The sequence below is a fragment of the Drosophila mauritiana genome, chromosome X (genome assembly GCF_004382145.1).
Source record: "Drosophila mauritiana strain mau12 chromosome X, ASM438214v1, whole genome shotgun sequence".
Taxonomy (NCBI): Eukaryota; Metazoa; Arthropoda; class Insecta; order Diptera; family Drosophilidae; genus Drosophila; species Drosophila mauritiana.
The window spans coordinates 17,684,213-17,701,765 of record NC_046672.1 but is presented as its reverse complement, the minus strand read 5'-3'; the positions used below and the strand labels follow the sequence as shown (position 1 = coordinate 17,701,765).

General features: G+C 50.8%; 8 protein-coding genes across 12 annotated transcripts; 4 read left to right on the top strand and 4 right to left on the bottom strand.

Annotated features, from left to right (window-relative positions):
* Positions 1 to 39: 39 nt before the first annotated feature.
* LOC117148651 (zinc finger protein 622) lies at positions 40 to 1,747 on the bottom strand. Its single transcript, XM_033316158.1, has 3 exons — positions 1,081 to 1,747; positions 539 to 901; positions 40 to 465 (listed from the first exon to the last, which is right to left on the bottom strand). Exons 1-3 carry the CDS (start codon positions 1,594 to 1,596, stop codon positions 115 to 117), a joined length of 1,230 nt encoding a protein of 409 aa, XP_033172049.1. The 5' UTR covers positions 1,597 to 1,747; the 3' UTR covers positions 40 to 114.
* Positions 1,748 to 1,941: 194 nt separating this feature from the next.
* LOC117148419 (actin-related protein 8) lies at positions 1,942 to 4,916 on the top strand. Its single transcript, XM_033315787.1, has 3 exons — positions 1,942 to 2,051; positions 2,120 to 2,705; positions 2,772 to 4,916. The coding sequence occupies exons 1-3, from the start codon at positions 2,047 to 2,049 to the stop codon at positions 4,002 to 4,004; spliced, it is 1,824 nt and encodes a 607-aa protein (XP_033171678.1). The 5' UTR covers positions 1,942 to 2,046; the 3' UTR covers positions 4,005 to 4,916.
* LOC117148427 (putative sulfiredoxin) lies at positions 4,055 to 5,579 on the bottom strand. Of its 2 annotated transcripts, none has more exons than XM_033315798.1 (3): positions 5,391 to 5,579; positions 5,098 to 5,275; positions 4,055 to 4,730 (listed from the first exon to the last, which is right to left on the bottom strand). In XM_033315798.1, exons 1-3 carry the CDS (start codon positions 5,486 to 5,488, stop codon positions 4,518 to 4,520), a joined length of 489 nt encoding a protein of 162 aa, XP_033171689.1. In that variant the 5' UTR covers positions 5,489 to 5,579; the 3' UTR covers positions 4,055 to 4,517. The 2 variants fall into 2 exon arrangements, with proteins under 2 accessions (XP_033171689.1, XP_033171690.1); XM_033315799.1 differs by having other exon boundaries at positions 5,098 to 5,256; positions 5,391 to 5,483.
* A 105-nt stretch (positions 5,580 to 5,684) lies between these two features.
* On the top strand, positions 5,685 to 9,840 carry LOC117148418 (laccase). Its single transcript, XM_033315786.1, has 5 exons — positions 5,685 to 6,816; positions 7,140 to 7,366; positions 7,814 to 8,450; positions 8,510 to 9,712; positions 9,779 to 9,840. Exons 1-4 carry the CDS (start codon positions 6,744 to 6,746, stop codon positions 9,508 to 9,510), a joined length of 1,938 nt encoding a protein of 645 aa, XP_033171677.1. The 5' UTR covers positions 5,685 to 6,743; the 3' UTR covers positions 9,511 to 9,712; positions 9,779 to 9,840.
* On the top strand, positions 9,827 to 10,634 carry LOC117148426. The gene has a single exon (XM_033315797.1). The coding sequence runs from the start codon at positions 9,906 to 9,908 to the stop codon at positions 10,623 to 10,625; it is 720 nt and encodes a 239-aa protein (XP_033171688.1). The 5' UTR covers positions 9,827 to 9,905; the 3' UTR covers positions 10,626 to 10,634.
* On the bottom strand, positions 10,635 to 12,060 carry LOC117148420. Its single transcript, XM_033315789.1, has 3 exons — positions 11,826 to 12,060; positions 11,662 to 11,764; positions 10,635 to 11,604 (listed from the first exon to the last, which is right to left on the bottom strand). Exons 1-3 carry the CDS (start codon positions 11,966 to 11,968, stop codon positions 10,771 to 10,773), a joined length of 1,080 nt encoding a protein of 359 aa, XP_033171680.1. The 5' UTR covers positions 11,969 to 12,060; the 3' UTR covers positions 10,635 to 10,770.
* Positions 12,061 to 12,130: 70 nt separating this feature from the next.
* On the top strand, positions 12,131 to 14,409 carry LOC117148423 (RING finger protein 121). The gene is made up of 7 exons (XM_033315795.1): positions 12,131 to 12,231; positions 12,449 to 12,609; positions 12,707 to 12,741; positions 12,810 to 13,106; positions 13,175 to 13,403; positions 13,466 to 13,701; positions 13,759 to 14,409. The coding sequence occupies exons 2-7, from the start codon at positions 12,562 to 12,564 to the stop codon at positions 13,877 to 13,879; spliced, it is 966 nt and encodes a 321-aa protein (XP_033171686.1). The 5' UTR covers positions 12,131 to 12,231; positions 12,449 to 12,561; the 3' UTR covers positions 13,880 to 14,409.
* Positions 14,410 to 14,551: 142 nt separating this feature from the next.
* Positions 14,552 to 17,522, bottom strand: LOC117148422 (mitochondrial uncoupling protein 4). Of its 4 annotated transcripts, none has more exons than XM_033315792.1 (5): positions 17,128 to 17,518; positions 16,730 to 16,998; positions 15,713 to 15,822; positions 15,086 to 15,574; positions 14,552 to 15,023 (listed from the first exon to the last, which is right to left on the bottom strand). In XM_033315792.1, exons 2-5 carry the CDS (start codon positions 16,976 to 16,978, stop codon positions 14,849 to 14,851), a joined length of 1,023 nt encoding a protein of 340 aa, XP_033171683.1. In that variant the 5' UTR covers positions 16,979 to 16,998; positions 17,128 to 17,518; the 3' UTR covers positions 14,552 to 14,848. The 4 variants fall into 4 exon arrangements, with proteins under 4 accessions (XP_033171683.1, XP_033171682.1, XP_033171684.1 ...); XM_033315791.1 differs by having other exon boundaries at positions 17,068 to 17,517; XM_033315793.1 differs by lacking the exons at positions 15,713 to 15,822; positions 17,128 to 17,518 and having other exon boundaries at positions 16,730 to 16,819.
* Positions 17,523 to 17,553: the final 31 nt, after the last annotated feature.

Here is a 17,553-nt window from a genome sequence, read left to right as displayed (position 1 = left end):
CGAGAAATCGCTAGTAATATAGAAAGCAAACAAATATGCTTAATTTAAGCAAAACTCAAATTCTTTTTATTGTACAAGGGACCAATAGCAATTGGAAAGAAATGCAAGCGATGATTAGATCAGAACCTGTGCGCGATAGTGCTTCTGCAGCTTATTGGCCTTGCAGCCGAGCTTCATCTGCCACTTGGACTGGACGCGCTTCATCAGATGGATGTCGCGTGCCTTGCGGGCGGCGGACTGCTGCTGCGTTTGCGTCCAGCCCAGAGCCCGGTACTCGCTGAGCACGCGGTGCAGCTTGCGATCGGACTTTTTGATGACCACGGCGCGTTCCGGACGGAGACGCTGTTTGTAGTAGCGAAGCAGGGAGCGATGGCCAATGACCGCGCCGGAGGGCAGCACCAGCTGATACTCATCGCCATCGAGCAGATCTGGCACCACCTCTTCGTCAATGTCCATGCCCTCGTTCTGTGCGGATTAAAGGGTTTTCCAAGATTAAGTCAGCATACATGGAGGTTGGCTTGTGCTAAGTGATACTCACATTGTCCGGATAACTGCTGCTGTAGTCGTAGTACTCGGCATACTCGGCCAGCGCCACGCCCTCGTGCAGCATCTGGCAGTGGCCCTTGTCGATCATGTGCTTGCGCACGGCGTCCAGGGAGTAGAAGGTCTTGCCGCGATCGTTGCAGAACAGGCAGATGAAGTAGTTGGCCACCTTCTCGCCCAGGTAGTACAGAAGGCCCTCGATGTCCGTGCAGTACTCGGTGTCCGGGATGAAGAACGAATGCGCCACGGACATGTGCTTTAGGTTCTCCACCAGATCCTCGCTGGCATGTGTGCAGAACAGGCAGTCGCGCTCGGTCAGCGGATTTTCGGGTATCTTGTCCCACTCATCGGAATCCACCTGCAAAAAACAAAGGCTCTTTATAAAAAGCTGTATACGTTGTAAAGGTGATAGAAGAATGAAGATAGTTTCATATCTTAACCAGGCATAGAATTTCCAAGGAACTCATTCTCAAGGTAACCCTTCTATGAGCAAGGAAAAGTCTAATGCGAGCTGTATCTGTATCTGTATCTTCCTACCTCCTCCTCTTCAATGTCCTCGAAATCATCGTCGTCCTCGTCGACCATCTCCTCGTCGGTATTGGCCTTGACCACCCGCTCCGCGAAGGCCAGTCGACCCTTGCCAGCGGCTGCGGCGGCCATGGCGGGATGCGGCCGCTGCTCCACGATGCTGCGCGTGCACACGGATGTGGCGGTGCTGGCGCTGCCGCCGCTGGCTGTCATCTGCTCGCGCTCGAAGCGGGCCAGCAGCTCCTTGTGCTTGCGGCTGTTCAGATGGTTGTCGTGCGCCTTCTGGCTGGCGAATTGGCGCCTGCAGGCGTGGCAGTATACACTCAAGTTCTGCTCCTTGAGTGCCGCTACCGAGGCGCTGCGGGCGCTAAGTACGCGCTGCTGGAACTCCTCGGCCGTCACGGGCGGCAGCTGGGCTACCCTGCGCTTCAGATTGTAGCGATGCCAGTCGGTCTTGTAGTGTTCCCGCTGCACATCCGCGCTGGCGAAGCGGGCATCGCAGTTCAGGCAGGTGAAGTGCGACATTGTGGCGCTGAGTGAATTCGATAAACGCTTGGCTCTCACTTTCGTTTTCGTTGGCACTCTGGAATGGCGTATTTCACAATGGAAAGAAAGGCTGCTCAATTTGATAATGATGATTAACAAACAAAACCACGTTCTTGACAGTGTGACCAGCCGGCACTCACGACGGCACCATGCACACACAATATACTAAACAAAGAATTTATTATATATCATATATATGCGTGAGAACTAAATGGTGCTTTGAATTTTAACAATGAATTAATAATAATTAATGAATAAAGAGTTTTGTAAATCAGCGCTATTTTTTTATTGCTTTCAGTTTCTCTTTTTGCTGTGTTCCTGTTTCATTAATGTTCCCATTTGCGCACCACGGTCACATTGGCTTTGTTGCCATTGTTGTTGCCTCCGATTTCCGCATTTTCAAAGGATCCGGGTTTCGGAAAGCAAACGATGCAGTAAGTGGATAAGTAAGTGTTGTGTGAAGCAACTAATTTAGCAACTTGGCTACTCTCCCTTCGTTCAGACGATCCCGTGCCAGCAGCACTAGCAGTGGCCGGCATCCGGCGCCGCCGCCAATTGGGCTGCCCCAGCCGCAGGCGCAGCCCCTGGAGGCGCCAAAGATCATCGTCATCCATCCTGGATCGCAGCACTTGAGGATCGGCAGAGCGGCCGACCTCAATCCGCTGACCCTGCTGCACGCGGTGGCCTACAGGAGGCGTCCGGGGGCCAGCGATAGGCCGCATCATGATCCGCTGCTGCCGCCGCTGGACAACGTCAACTCGAACTCCGGCCTGATGGTGGAGTTCGAGGAGCAGCGCCTGCTGGTGTCGCGCATTCTGCAGCACTGCGTCGTCGATAACAAAAACCGGCTGCGGGTGGCCACTCCGCCGCAGCAACTGGCTCACTTCAACCGGAGCAGTCAGGCGGAGAAGGTGCCGGCGCCCAGTGGCCAGATGGCGGACGAGCCCTGGCTGGATCGCGAGGCACCCGTGCTGTTCGACGACCGGATCCTGCGACTCGGTGCCGTGGATGCCCGCAACTACGACATCCATTTCCCCATTCAAAGGGGCGAGCTGAATGTGCACAAGGAGAAGGGCGGCTCGCTACAAGTGTGTGCTGCGTGGTTGGTTCCTCGTAGTTCCTAAACTAAACTGATGAAGCGGTTTTTCTTTCAGGCCAGCATGCAGCACTTGGAGCGAATCTGGTCGTACGCCCTGGAGGAGGGTCTGAAGATCCCGCTGCGTAAACTGGGCACCCACTGCGCCGTCTTGGTGGTCAACGATGTCTATGTGCGGCGGCATCTGCGTGAGTTCGTGACCCTGCTGCTGAGGCGTTTGGGCTTTCGGCGCTGCTTCCTCGTCCAGGACAGCGTCGCCTCCACCTTTGGTGCCGGCATTGGGTACGGCTGTGTGGTGGACATTGGCGCCCAGAAGACCTCCATCGCCTGCATCGAGGACGGCATTTCGCAGCTGGATGCCAGGGTGCGGCTGTCCTATGGCGGCGGCGACCTGGATCAGGTGCTCCTCCTGCTGCTGCGCAAGTGCGGCTTTCCCTATCGCGAGTGCAATGTGCAGGAGAGCTATGTGGATGCCCATCTGCTGGACGAGCTGAAGGAAAAGTTCTGCCACCTGAACACCAGCGTTTGTGGCGCCCAGGAGAAGCACTTCAACCTGCGCAAACAGAACGGCCAGTGGCTGCGCTACACCATACAGGTGGGCGATGAGGCCCTAATGGCACCACTGGCCCTCTTCCACACGGAGCTGTTGAACATCACGGGCCGAACGAAAGCGGTTTTCACGCAGCAGGCGGTGCAGGACCAATACGACTGCGAGGACTGCTTCGATGCGGAGTATCTGAAGGAGACGGGTCGAAAAAATGGGGTAAGGGGTGGCGACATCTTGCAGCTATCAGCCAGCGCCGGATACCAGCCGCGGCCGCAGCTGCCTGTGACCGCCGACGATGAGGAGCTCATTGTGGTGGATCAGGACGAGACCATGAGCAACTGTCAGTCGCAGCTGGGTGCACAGACGGCTGGTGGGCAGCTGAACTCGAACGGGTGCTACCACAACGGCCAGGGTCTGGTATTGCCCTTGGACCAGGCCATAATCCAGGCCATCAACCGGCTGTCCAGCTACGAGACCAAGCGCAAGATGTTCGGCTCCATCCTGCTCGTGGGCAGCAGTGCCAAATTGCCCGGTCTGGCTGCTTGGCTAGAGCATCGGATTAGCCAACAGGTCCAGTCCGAGGTGAACGTCCTCATCAAGGGCATGGACGCCGGCATGGTGGCGTGGAAGGGAGCGGCCATTATGTCCGTGCTCGAGAGCGCCCGCGAGCTGTGGATATCGCAGAACGACTGGCAGCGCCATGGACTGCGGGTGCTCCGCGAGAGATCTCCCTTCCTCTGGTGAGGTGATGAGATGGTCGCTCCAGTGCATTTCGAATATGTTTAGGGATTATATAGGATTGTATAGGCTTTTTAATTGTTCATAGAGTAGAAGTAGTATCGCAACCGTGGCTAAAATGCCGACCAAAGCATTACCCTGAAGGAAACACTCCGGATGGGGTCATACAAATTTATAAAACATTATGCAATTATTTCTTTTAAAAAACACCTAACAAATATGCAGAATGCAAACGCGAATCTAAGCATGTTTTTGCGTTTGCTTCTTTGTTGTTGCAATTATACTACTTTGTATCAGTGGCAGATTAGGTAAACAAATTTAGAGTTCAGCGATAAGCGCAGTATATACGCAAATTTAACGATTGCCAAAAAAAAACAAGAAATTTACGAAAACAAAGAATAAAGCTTTTCTTATTGCTTTGTCCGTGAATTTCGAACTTTATCCAGCAATCACGACTTTCTTATAAAAAAAACAAAAAAATTCACAACGACAACAACAACAAATGATCAGCGGCAAAGATCAGGCAAGGTACTTGGGTGCACTGGAGCCCATGTAGTGATACAGATCGCCCAGGGTGGACTTCACCAGCTTCGCCTTGATCGTCGGCCGCTGGAGCCGCTTGTACGCCTCGAACCGGTGGCATCCGCCGAAGCTGAAGTAGTAGTCGCCTCCCTCGCTGCCCGAGATCCACAGCAGGTCGATGGGGGGCACCTCCTCCTCGCTGGTTTCGTTCTGCGGAGAGGGGGGTAAATGATAACCAGTGGAGCAGATACATGTTTTCACTTGTTTTTTCATTCAAAATTGATTAACTAACTTGGTAACTAACTTTTTGAAGTCAACAGGGATTCTCGAAAATACAGCTTCAAAACACAAATTTGAAAAGCTACTTCTGGAAGCTATGCAAATTGGGAACATTAAGTAATAATAAATATAAAAACAAACTAACAGTTGTGTACTAATATCTTATATAGAGTGTATTCCACATTTTAACAACTACTAAGATCTTGTAATCGAAATTTATCTGAACGTATTTTGTACCGTCTCCTTATCTAGGTACGTCCCACCTCTCTTCTGACCCAAGGTGCGTGCACCAACCCACCTTAATGGTTTCCATCAGAGATTGCACCTTCTGCTCGTCCAGGACGGAGGGAATGGGTCGCTGGATGACGCTCATGGGCACTAGGTGGGTCTCATCGATGCCGGCGGAGTGAACGGTGGTGTCCATGGTGCTGCAGCTGGATCTGTATCTGCCGAATGCCTGTCGATTGGTCAAAGATCTTGGCCAGTTGTGAAATTTCACCAAAAACAACCGCGTTATCAATGTGCGTGTAGGTGGCAACGCTGGTGGCAACACACACACACACAGCCAGTGTTGTGGCAAGGAAAGCTTACTGTTTTTGGATGATTTCGCTACGATTTCTTTGCAGGATTGGACCCAATGCGGCGCTGCGTCTGCTCGTCGCTCGCAAGAAATGGCTAATGAACTCCATGGCGGCCAATTGCCCGATTTTTGAGACCGCACGGCGTTGAAACTTGTTTGCTGCTCATGTGTGGGTTCGTTTACCGCTATATGTTGTTTTGCTGCAGCTACTTGTTGTTTGTTTTATGCATAATCATACCCCCCACCACCCACAAAAGCACACACACACACATGCGACCAGTATTGCCAGTGCGATAAAAGCGAATGAAAACGAAATTCAAAATACGAAAAATACAATACATATATGTAGTACATACATACGCTAATGATGTGCTAACGGGGGAAGGGGTGTTTGGAACACTCGCAAAGACAGTGGCAAAATGCAGAATTCTCGGCTGGTGGGCAATCGCTTGCTGATTAGCGTCAGCACAGAAATTAAAATGTGTAATCTACGCTGACAACTCTTGCTGCTTGTTTATGCCCCATTCCCCAATTCCCATCGCCCTATCAGAAATCGAGATAAATGCTATGTGCAATTGGGGGGCAAAAGTACGGGTGTGTTTGATAACGAATGGAATGAGGTGCCATTTCAACTTCACAAACAAGTTTTGCATATTTTTTAGAAAGAAAAAACAGTCGACAGCTTTTTAAACGCCAACGGCTGGCCCGCGGTCAGTTGGCAACTCTGTGCATTTGGCCAGATGGGCAGCACTGTTGTGGAAATGTCAAATTCAAAACTTTTTACGCGGTCTTTTCAAAAATTATTCGAATCAATGGGATTTTAAACAAGAACTACGAGAAAAATGTTATTTTCTATTAATGTAATCTATATTACCATAATAATACTATAATATAATACTATACTCTTATCATCGGCTGCTTAAAGTAAATACACAAATCTTGAATCTTACATTTAAAAATGTAATATTGAGCCCGCATTTTTTTGGCAAATGCAAAAACTAGGCCAATGGCACTGCATATTTGATTTTGCCAGTAGCAACTGGAACATGGTAAATTATTCGTGTATGTGCGTCAGTAATCGGCATCCTCTGTTCTTCCCGTGCCTTGTCGGCCGCACAATCTTCAATTAACCGATACGAGATGTTCGACAATCGGCAACAAGCAACCGATTCCGGGTAATTTTTAGAGACTTTCCCGACGGAGTTGCTTACAAAAAGGTAAGCGATGACGGAAGCCCATTGACAGTAACATTTGGCCCTCAGCCACGGCCACAAAGGCGGCTTCCTTGCAACATTTTTACCCTTTTACCCTAAGCACAGTGATATTGTTTTAATTTTTTTTTTTTGATTCAATTGGATGCGAGCATGAAATTCAATTTGGTGCAGACACTGGTCTTCACTTTGTGCCTCATCAGCGTGCAAATATATGGCATTCAAGGTGCTTAAGTGAAATGGAAAATCAAATCAAAATTTAAAGTTAAAAGTAAATAAGTATATACTTGGTGTTTCAAAATTATAAAATAATCCTCAACGTTCAAATCGGTGAACTAAAGTGCCATTTTGTGCGAGGCAAATGACTAATATTGAACTATATTGGCATTTAAACACATAAAACCAATCATGAAATACCAAGGAGTTGACACTAAAAATAAGAATATATATTTTGAATGCCAAATAAAAATAGTTAAAACTAATTAACTAAGCTTATGCTAGTGAATATGAAATTTGCATTAAATCACAGTTTGCTAACAAAACCAACAGATGCCAGTGGCAAGCGGATTGTGAGCAAGTACGAACGCATCATGCAGATGTACCCGCAGCTCTCCTCCGGCACTGGTGAGTCCTCGCAGTGGCGGGCGGCCGAGAAGGACAACCAGCGGCATCCTTGCAGACGCGACTGCGCCGACAAGCAGCCGATGACCTGCTACTACTACATGGTGGTCCACTACGACGACACGATGGCGGAGACCTGCAAGCGCTACCTCCAGGTGAGATGGGGATCTCAAAGATCGCCAGGAAACTGTAGTTGCAATCCTAAAAATAATATTGATGCAGTCGAAAGGGGCATCTTGAGATTACTGCATAATTTCTGTTACCCATGAGGAGATTATCACTTTCACCATTGTGGATAACTTTTATTTGATTAACAAAACCAAAGTATATGACTGTAGTTTCTCTCTAAAAAAAAAGTATCTAGACTTATGTGTATTGTATGATGGTATACTTAAGATATCCAGCAAGATGTAGACATATTGAGGAGTTCTTATTTAGATTTCACAACTTGACAGCCTCCGTATCTGCAGAATTGTTTGTCCAAGATGTTGAAAGGCACGTGCCTGTGGATTCATATGGACATTGGTTAATGATAATGGCCACGAGCCTGCTTAAAGCTTCCGGGGATTATACCTACTAAGTAATCTCTTGTATATTGGCAGTCCAAATTCCGCTTCAAGCTGAGCGGCAAGGAGTTCATCGACGGGATTGCGCTGGCGGCGCAGCTGGCGGCCAACGACGACTGCAAGTACGCCGATGGACTGGAGAGCGAGGTGATGGTGGTCAATGGCCAGCTGCCGGGGATGAACATCGAGGTGTGCTACGGCGACACCGTGGTGGCGGACGTGATCAACAGCATGCACGAGACGACGACGATCCACTGGCACGGGATGCACCAGCGACTGACGCCCTTCATGGACGGAGTGCCCCACGTCACCCAGTATCCAATCGAGGCGGGTCAGGCGTTCCGATACCGCTTCGAGGTGGATCACGGCGGCACCAACTGGTGGCACAGCCACACGGAGCACCAGCGGGCCTTCGGACTCGCTGGGCCACTGGTGGTGCGAATGCCGCCCAAGCTGAATCCTCACGCGCATCTCTACGACTTCGACATGTCGGAGCACGTGATCATGATCCAGGACTGGGTGCACAACTTCGTGGAGAGCGTGGCCGAGAACATCCTGATCAACGGACGGGGCAGGAACCTGAAGAAGGGCGTCAAGGCCGCCAAGCCCACGCTCTACGCCCACTTTCCGGTGGTCAGGGGCGGACGCTATCGCTTCCGGGTGATCTTCAACGGTAAGTGAAGTTAGGGCGCTTTGGCTATGGATTTGAGTTCTATGTACATCCATTTGCAGGCGTTTCGAACTGCCCAATCAGCTTCAGCATCGATAAGCACGACCTGGTGGTGATCGCCAGCGATGGCAACGACATCGAGCCGGTGGAGGTGCAGCGGATCATGTTCCATGGCGCGGAGCGCTTCGACTTCGTGCTGCACGCCAACCAGGAGGTGGGCAACTACTGGATTCGGGTGAAGGGCTACAGCTTCTGCGCGAAGAACCAGCTGCATCAGGAGGCGGTGCTGCACTACAGGGACGCGGATACCCGGGCGTTGGACACGCACACCCTGAGCTATGCCTACGATGCGCCGGGCAAGACGCTCAACGAACTGGGCGACGATGCGAGCGGTGCGCGCGCTGGGAATAGCATATCGTTGGCCAATCTCAATGCCCAGCGACCGGAACCGGAAGTGGCGCCATCCGTGACCTTCTACACCAGCATGAACGCGTTCGAGGTGCGGCAGGGCGAGGGCTTCCGCTTCCAGATGGACGACATCAGCTTCAGCATGCCCAAGATGTCGCTGCTGCAGACGCGCAACCTGGGCGTTGGCCAGTTCTTCTGCAATCGCTCCCAGCAGGCGGATCTCGGATTCAATTGCCGCCAGCGGCACTGTCAGTGTTCCAACGTCATCCAGGTGCCGGCCAACAAGCAGGTGGAGTTCGTCATCTCCAGCCTGTCGCAGACGCCGCATCCCATCCACCTGCACGGCTACACATTCCGTGTGGTCGGGATGGGAGTGCTGGGGGAGCAGAAGATTGGCCAGATCGAGCAGATCGACAAGAAGACGCCGCTGCCGCGACGCGCTAAGGGTGCTCCGCTAAAGGACTCCGTCCAGGTGCCTGCGTTCGGCTACACGATTCTGCGGTTCTACTCGAACAGTCCCGGCTACTGGATGTTCCACTGCCACATATCGCCGCACTCGGAGAACGGAATGGCCGCCGTGGTGCGGGTAGGCGAGGATGTCGAGATGAAGATGTGCCCGGTGAGCAACTGCGGTCTGTGCAGCTCGGTGGCCTAGTGGGGTTCCTGGGCCCGGAAGTTACCTCTCCAATTCCAGTATAAGCAATAAAAACGTTAACTTTTAGCTGGCATTATTTCGAATGCATTGATTTTGAGCGGTCGAATTTGTTTCACAGGAAACATCATTAAAAGTAATAATCACCGAGGAAAGTTGGGCTGCATTAAATCATGGGTTCAGATTCTTTTGAAATCATTAAAAGGTCTGCTAAATGGCCTAATCTAAAATATTAGAAATCTCCGATTTATAATTTCGAATTCCACCATAGCGCTTTTCGAATCTATCGATACTTATCGCTTTGAAAACTGACAGCTCCAACTATCGTGCACGTTAACGGCACACCTATCGCTTAAAAATCAAATGTAAATAAATAAATATTCAAGGAGCGCACAAAAATGCCAGTCAAACCAAGGGACAGCGACTCCGATTCCGAGGATGACGCCCAGATGCGCCAGTTCCTGGAGGCGGCGGACACCACGTTGCTCACAAATGCCATGTATCAATCGCAGCCAAAGGAGAAGGCGCATGAAGCAGCCAACGAGGAGCAGCCGGTGGCCCCCAGGAAGAAGGAAGCACAGCCGGTAAAAAGTGAACGCTACGTGGAGGATCAGGACGCACCTGCCAGCGATCTGCAAATCTCGCAGGAGATGCAAACGCACATTTGGCGCAGACTGAGCGGCATAATCCAGGAGCAAATCGAGTTCTCTCTGGATGCACCCAATAGCGTGGGTAAACAGAAGCCCCCACCCGACAAAGTTAGGCTCGTGTCCAATGCCGATTGCTACTTGATCGCCGATTTGGTGGTGGAAGGTCCTGCAGGTCCGAAAAAGAAACCTACCATAAGGAGACGGAACCCCGAAGAAGACCAATCGGCGCACGAAGCTCTGGACTCTGTGGTGGTCACTGGCAACTCCATACTGGAAGGCAGGGACCTGCTAGCGTGGGCCCAGAAAAAAACGCGCCCAGACAAAGTCTTCCAGTACAGAGCAACCGATCCGAATGCAACCAAACTAGTGGCCATTGAACCCACCAACGAGTTCACCAAACGGAGGCGACAAAACAACTGGAACGAGTCGAGGATTAGCAAAAAGATGAGCAATAAACAAAACAAGTAATAAAAACTATTTAATTAGTACGTTTCTTTGAGCTTAACTTAACTTAACCCTAGAGATCTTATTCGTTTTATAAAAAGTGTGAAAGATTTGATTACTAGGGATATCTCCGTGTGAGATAATGAAGTTATCCCAGCAATTTTAACAATTACGTCTCAAAAGTGGCGTGAAAGTTGCTAACCGTGGCCCCATTGCCATTTCCATTGCCGCCCGTGCTGCCATTGCCGCTGGTCCCCGTCATGTTGGAGGTATTGGACGATATCTGGCCATCGAGCAGGCCGTACAGCATCTGCTGGGAGCTGACTGTGCCACTGGAGCCCGTGCTACCGCCCAGATCCTGCAGCATATCGCCCATGGCCATGCCGCCTATGCTCTGGCTGCTGCCGGTGGCGCTGTTGTCCAGGATGTTAAGGAAGTCGTGGCCGTTGAACTCATTGTGCTGCTTCTGCATGCTGCTCTGGCTCTCCTTCATCAGCTTGTCGTACTCCTGTAGCACGCTGTTGAACTCGGCGATCTCCACGCGATTCCTGGCCAGCACCTTGTGTTTGTAGTAGTTGTGCACCTGGGTGAGCGAGGTGCCCGTTTGGGCGAAATGGGCGCGCTCCAGTGGAACCAGCTGCAGCACCGTGGATTTCTGCAGCCGCGGGTGACTGTCATAGTAGCCGCGATACTCGCCGATAAAGCTGCGCAGGAACTCCTCGGTGGCGTCCGTCAGCAGCTGCACCGCCGACTCGGAACAGTCGGTGAAGCCGGCCAGGCGCAGCATGCCGCACATCACTTTGCGCATCGCCTGGCGGCAAGCACTGCTGGGGATCTCCGGATACGCCTCCGGATCTCCGCGGGAGTAGGCTGTGTCCACGGTTGGTGTGAACCAAATGGGCTTCTGAAACTTTTGGCTGCCCACCAGTTCGGCGGCATTCTCCGGCGGAAAGTCCACTTCCGGTATCATTAGGCACGGATTCAAGAGGTAATTGGAACTTCCCTATGAATTCAATGGGTAAATTAGGTAAATACTACGGTTAAACAACCAAGAACTTGCATTTTTGTTGGAGTACGTTTCGATGAGGGACTGCAGCACCTCGGTTTGCTTCATCACCTCGATGGTCTGGGTGACCAGCGCGCTCCTCAGCTCCAACTTGTGGCTACATGGAATATATGGTTAGTTTACCGGCTGCGTTGAAGCTTTTCTTTCGATTTATTTACTGCTTTTCTTGCGGTTGCGGATCTCCGCGCTGCCGAACCTCGTCCAGCTTTAGTTTCTTGGCCGCCGTGGGCACGTATTTGTCCGGCGACAGTTGGCCGCCGTCTTCCTCTGCGGGCAGCGAGCCCCAGTGCTCCATTTGCATGTTTACTCCGCTTAAAAACCTACGTACAACATTAACTTAACAATAATATGTTGTTTACTTATCGGGCCCCAAAATAACATGGTTGGTTATCGGGACTATCGATAAGATGGCTTGCGCTGGGGAACGAAATACTCAACTCATTGAACTAAACAGCTGATTGTCGGTAAAAATCGGCACGGCCTGCTGCGGCATCTGGCAATGTTGGCCTCGAACGTTTCGTTTTCGATAATCAGAAAGCGCTGTCTTAGCTAAAGTAAATAAAGGTTAGGATAAAATGACAACAACTTGGGAAAAACCCCATACTCAGGACAGCTGGTTCTGGAATTCAGGTCGCGCTTGTATTTTTGTGTCTCACGTCACACACACATGTATTCGTTTTTTCGGCCGCAGATCGCTTTGACAAATGGCAACGCCACTGCAGCTGGACACGCACACAAGCATAAAATGTAATTATTTGTTTTCGTTTCACGAATTTCAAAGGTAAAAACCGATCGCAATACGTGGTGGGCAAGATAACGCAGCGACGCAGACGACGAGTGGGACTGTCCGGCGGATTGGCGGCAGCGGGATACGGCGGATACAACGGCAACAAGATGCACCAGGAGCACATGGACCTGCATGAGCCCGTGGACTTGAACAAGGTGAGTCTTTTCTAAAGGGAATCGGATAGGAAGCCCCACTCTACTGCCAAATTTTCCCTCTTCCCTGCAATCCCCTGTTGATGCGGATGTCCATCAGTCCCTGGACGAGATGACGCCGGAGGAGCGAATGCGGTAAGTGAAGGAGTGGCCTTCGAAAATCCTCTAAATCATGACAAATTTTCGGATATCCAATTCCACAGAGTGCAGCACCAACTGATGGTGGAAAAACATCGCGGCCACGATGCCATGCACTCCGAGATGGTGATCATTCTGTTCGTCACCCTGGTCATTGCCCAGATCATCCTGGTCGAGTGGAAAAAGCGGCACTACAGGTCCTACGCTTTCGTCACCCTGCTGGCCATGTGGCTCATTCCGCTGATCATCTCCTGCAGCTTCGGCTGGTTGCGCTTCATAATCATCTGGCTGGTGTTCACCTGCATCACGGCACTGGTTATGCGGCGGGCCATCAGCAAGCCCATCCAGGGCACAACGCCTAGGTGAGTCATCGCAGATAAGAACGGCACCCGACGAAGGCCAGATAATAACCCATAAAATCCAATTTCAGGCTGGTCTACAAGTGGTTCTACTTCATCTACAAGCTCAGCTATGGCCTTGGCCTGGTGGGCTATCTGGTGATCATGGCCGCCTTCCTGGGCATGAACTACATGTTCTCGCAGCCACCAAACACCTGGATGGATGTGGGCCTGATGTTCTGCTTCTACGGGCTGTACATCGGCGTCCTGGGGCGTGATATATCCGAGATATGTTCGGATAAGATGGCGGCAGCTATTGGCGTGAGTTGACCATTGGCCAGATACCCAGTTGGAATCTTCTAACCCTCCCGTTTGTCACACAGTACTACACACCTCAGGGCATTCCCACCCGACATCTTGATCAGAATGTCTGCGCAGTGTGTGGCAATCAGTTGCTGGTCTCGGAGAAGGAAGAGGGCGTCATTGAGAACACCTACAAGCTGTCTTGTAACCACGTATTCCACGAGTTCTGTATACGTGGCTGGTGCATTGTGGGCAAGAAGCAGACGTGTCCCTACTGCAAGGAAAAGGTCGATCTCCAGAAGATGTTCCGCAATCCGTAAGCCATTCAGAGCCATCCGATTGACTAGCCTACCTAATATTGTTTCTCCTTCAGCTGGGAGAAGCCGCACGTGTTGTACGGTCGCCTGCTGGACTGGATTCGCTGGCTGGTGGCCTGGCAACCGCTCATCTTTTTCATAGTACAAGGCATCAACTGGATGCTGGGACTGGAGTAGATCCTGATCTCGGCACTGGCTTTCCTCGGCGTCTAGTCAAGCACACACACATCGGATTAAGTCCTGCACATGTAACCACACGGAAAACACGATGATGGAGAAACAACGACAGACCAAACTGGAGGGGCTGCGAAACACCCGCACCACTAGCACCGTCGCCGTTCATTCCCCCGCTCCCCTCCACGTCTCCATTACATGAACCTGAACCATGATGACGATGACGGATGAAAGATCTGTAGACGAATGTCATTGCCATCCAATCTGTTTGCGGGTTTCCAGTTCTGTGTGTGGTTTGCTTTTGGGCACCCAAATTTTCCTTTTCCATTGGAGTCTTTAATCGAAACGTAAATGCAATTTTGGATATATGTATCTATATCTATATATTATACATAGCTATGTATTTATGTACATATGTGTGCCTGTGTGTATGTCTCCTAGGTATTATTACCAATTTTATTTTCTTGATTTTACTTAATTGCACTGGAGCTGGTTAGAAATATACATATACCAAAAAATCTATTGATAAAATACTTGAAACTGTTTCACTTTCACTGCGCAAGGGGAAAGCCTATTAATTATTTATTTGTCTGGATTATACAAGTTCCATTGACCACCAGCATTGTCGTCTCTTTCGATTTCGCTCGGCTCTTGGGAGCCTCTTAAGTAATCTCCTTTGAATTAACAAGTATCTCGCTTTATTGTAAGTTTTGATTTTAATCTTAAGGCAACAACAATAACAAAGGGTAAGAGAAAGAAACCTGAAAGATCTGAGTGGCATAACAGACTAAAATGGACAGAGTATATGCTAAGCTTGGCCACCAGCCGCACAACATCCTGCCGACATTTGGGCATTCATTCAGGCACGGAAAATAGGATTATGACCGACTTAAAGGCGGGGTAACATGAACGAACTGCGTTATACATGTGCTTGTATGTACATCTACACCTAAACTTAGATTGAGCCACCGCTCAGTAGCCGGAGGCTCCGATCATCTTGCGGATCTGTTCGAAGGACAGCCAGAAGGTGAGCGACCACGGCGCCATTCGTATCCAGCAGGGCAGGAAGCCTTTGTACAGCGCCACAAAGCCCTCTTTCGCAACCGTCTGTCGCAGGCAGTCCACGGATCCGCGATAGAGCAGGCCCCTGCGAGAATAACATAGATGGTTAAGCGTTCTAGTGGTTAAATGCTGCCATTGGTCACTTACCGGCCATTCTCGTCGGTGGGCTGGTTCATGATGCGCGTCTTCACCACATCAGCTGGCGTGCCCATGATCGCTGCCACGAATCCGGCGCAAACGGAGGCCAGCACGTGCACGGTGTGGCAGTCGGGCATCTTCAGGCGGTCCATGATCAGGTGCTTGATGGTGTCGTATGTGGTTAGGTCGCCCAGATTGACCAACGCCGCTCGCTGCACATTCGGGATGCTGCCCTTCCACAGACCCTTAATTCCGCCACGCTGCACGATCTGGCGGAAGGCATGGCCAGCGGAGTGCACCCTCGGTGGCTCGCCCATCAGACGTCGTCGGCCCTCCATCTGGATTTGCACCTTGACCAGGTCAGCGGGCGAGGCAAGCCACTGGGCAACGGCTCCGGCCGTGACGCCGCACAGCGCCGACTTCCAAACCGGCAGAGCCTGGGTGCCGTTCTGTGTGAACTCCTTGCGCATCAGGTCGTAGCTGCAGATCCTCACACCGCTGCGGATGGACATGGGAGGACAGGGAGAAGTCGGGTTAGAACTTGCTGAGCTAATGGCTGATGGCTAACAGCTGCTGGCGCAGATTGGCTGTGGCGGTGATCTAGATGCTAGAATGAGGAGTTTTGGGAATGCCCACCTATAGACGACGTGTCGGTAGAGCGCCGGCGTTACGCCCTGCCACAGCTTCAGGGCGCCCTCCTCACGCGCAATCCCGAAGGCGGTGGCCACCATGCCGCGGTATTGCATCTGGTAATGGTAATCGTTGGGAATCGGTAATTGTGGGTGGTTCATTGTAGTATCTATATCGGTATCTGTATCTGTTGCAGGCCGAAAAACACAATATTCACATGGAACAGGCACACACACAAACGGATTGGGATGGGTTGGTCAGTGGGATGTGAGTCCTGTATTACTTGGCCGTTCCTATCCCATATCTACTTCAGTTTTCTTAGCTTACCCTATAAGCCTTGTAACTTATTGTTAATGTATCTTTTCTAACAAAGCTTTTCATCTTAGAATTATTAGCTATTATTGCTTAAAAAATCATCTGGTCATATCAACGATCCTTTTCTGCGGAACTGAGATTGGTTATTCTAATATGAAACATTTTCTTTGTGGTTAGCAAACTGGTTTCTTTTGATACGATTAAACAAGTACCTACTCATATTGGTTAGCTATCGTTATCATACACTCTCTTAGTAATAAATTGTATCAATACAGTCCATGAATACAAGCAAACAATTAAACCAATCCAAACATTCACACACACAGATGGAAAGTGGGAAGGCGTATACGGGTACAGTGGATGAGCTAGCCGGGGTGGGGGCATGGGTGTGATCTGGGCAGAAGCTGTGACTGATACCGAGCCACCTAGCATAGCGTCTTGTGAGCCAAGGCTTATCAGCATGGCCGTGCCCACTCCGATTTGCCGTATCTCTTTGACGCTGGACACTGTGAAATTTCGGCTCGCTAATCGCGCGATTGGAGTAGATAAATCGGAGGGGCAGCACAATCTCTGGTTTAGTTTGTGAGCTAAGGGTATGGATGGAATGGATGAGGGGGATATGGATTAGGTTCCGGGGTTAGGAGTAACCAAAAGCCTGAGACAATAGAACAACAAGCGGAAAGCAGTTAGGTGTGTGGTGCCACTCACATTGGACTTTCCCGCCGAGTGGGCGGCTCCTTCGCCCTGGATCTGCAGACGCGTCTTGGTCAGGTCCAAGGGATAGGTCGCGAGCTCTGCAATGGAGGCGGCCACCACGGAAACGATGTAGGTGCAGGCAAATGAGTCCGCGTAGTCGAACTTCACGGGTCGCAGCTGGTGGCGTCCGCTGGAGGGAGCGGGAGTGCTGCTTGTGCTTGACGCCACGGCTGGCGAGGATTCGTCCGTCTTGGCGGCCATTTCCGAGCCGGGATTCCTATCTGCAATGCACGAGGAGGGGAACACTCAGTAACTTCGTTAGGCGTTGGGTAAACAAGCGCTAAACAAACTCGAGCCAGGCGAAACTTTCACACAATCGCGTGATGAGTGCGGGTGCTGGGCGCTCCGACCTTAAACTTCGTGTCCCGCTGCGGAGCACGTCGATTGCGGTGGATTCCGGATGAGGATGGTGCCTGTGCCAACGTTCTGCTTTCGTGCATTTACATAACAACGTTTTGGCAACGCTTCTCTTGGTTTTCTCCTTTTCGGTTTTGTGGGGCGAAGGCGGGGCACAAAAACAATAACAATCGCAATGGCAGAGGCAAAGGCAATGGCAAATCAAAATCAAAATCCAAATCGCGCTCTTATAAAACACTCGTTGGCACGCGCTGTGCTGGGCGGTTAATCATGTTTGTCCACCCTGCCTGCGAAAGCCGCTCTATTTATATCCTTTATAAAAAACTAAAAAACCCGTAGTTATCAGCGCAATAAAAAAACGCAACAAAAACAAAAGCGATGCAGGCCAGGGTTGCCGGATAGATGGATGCACCTACGCG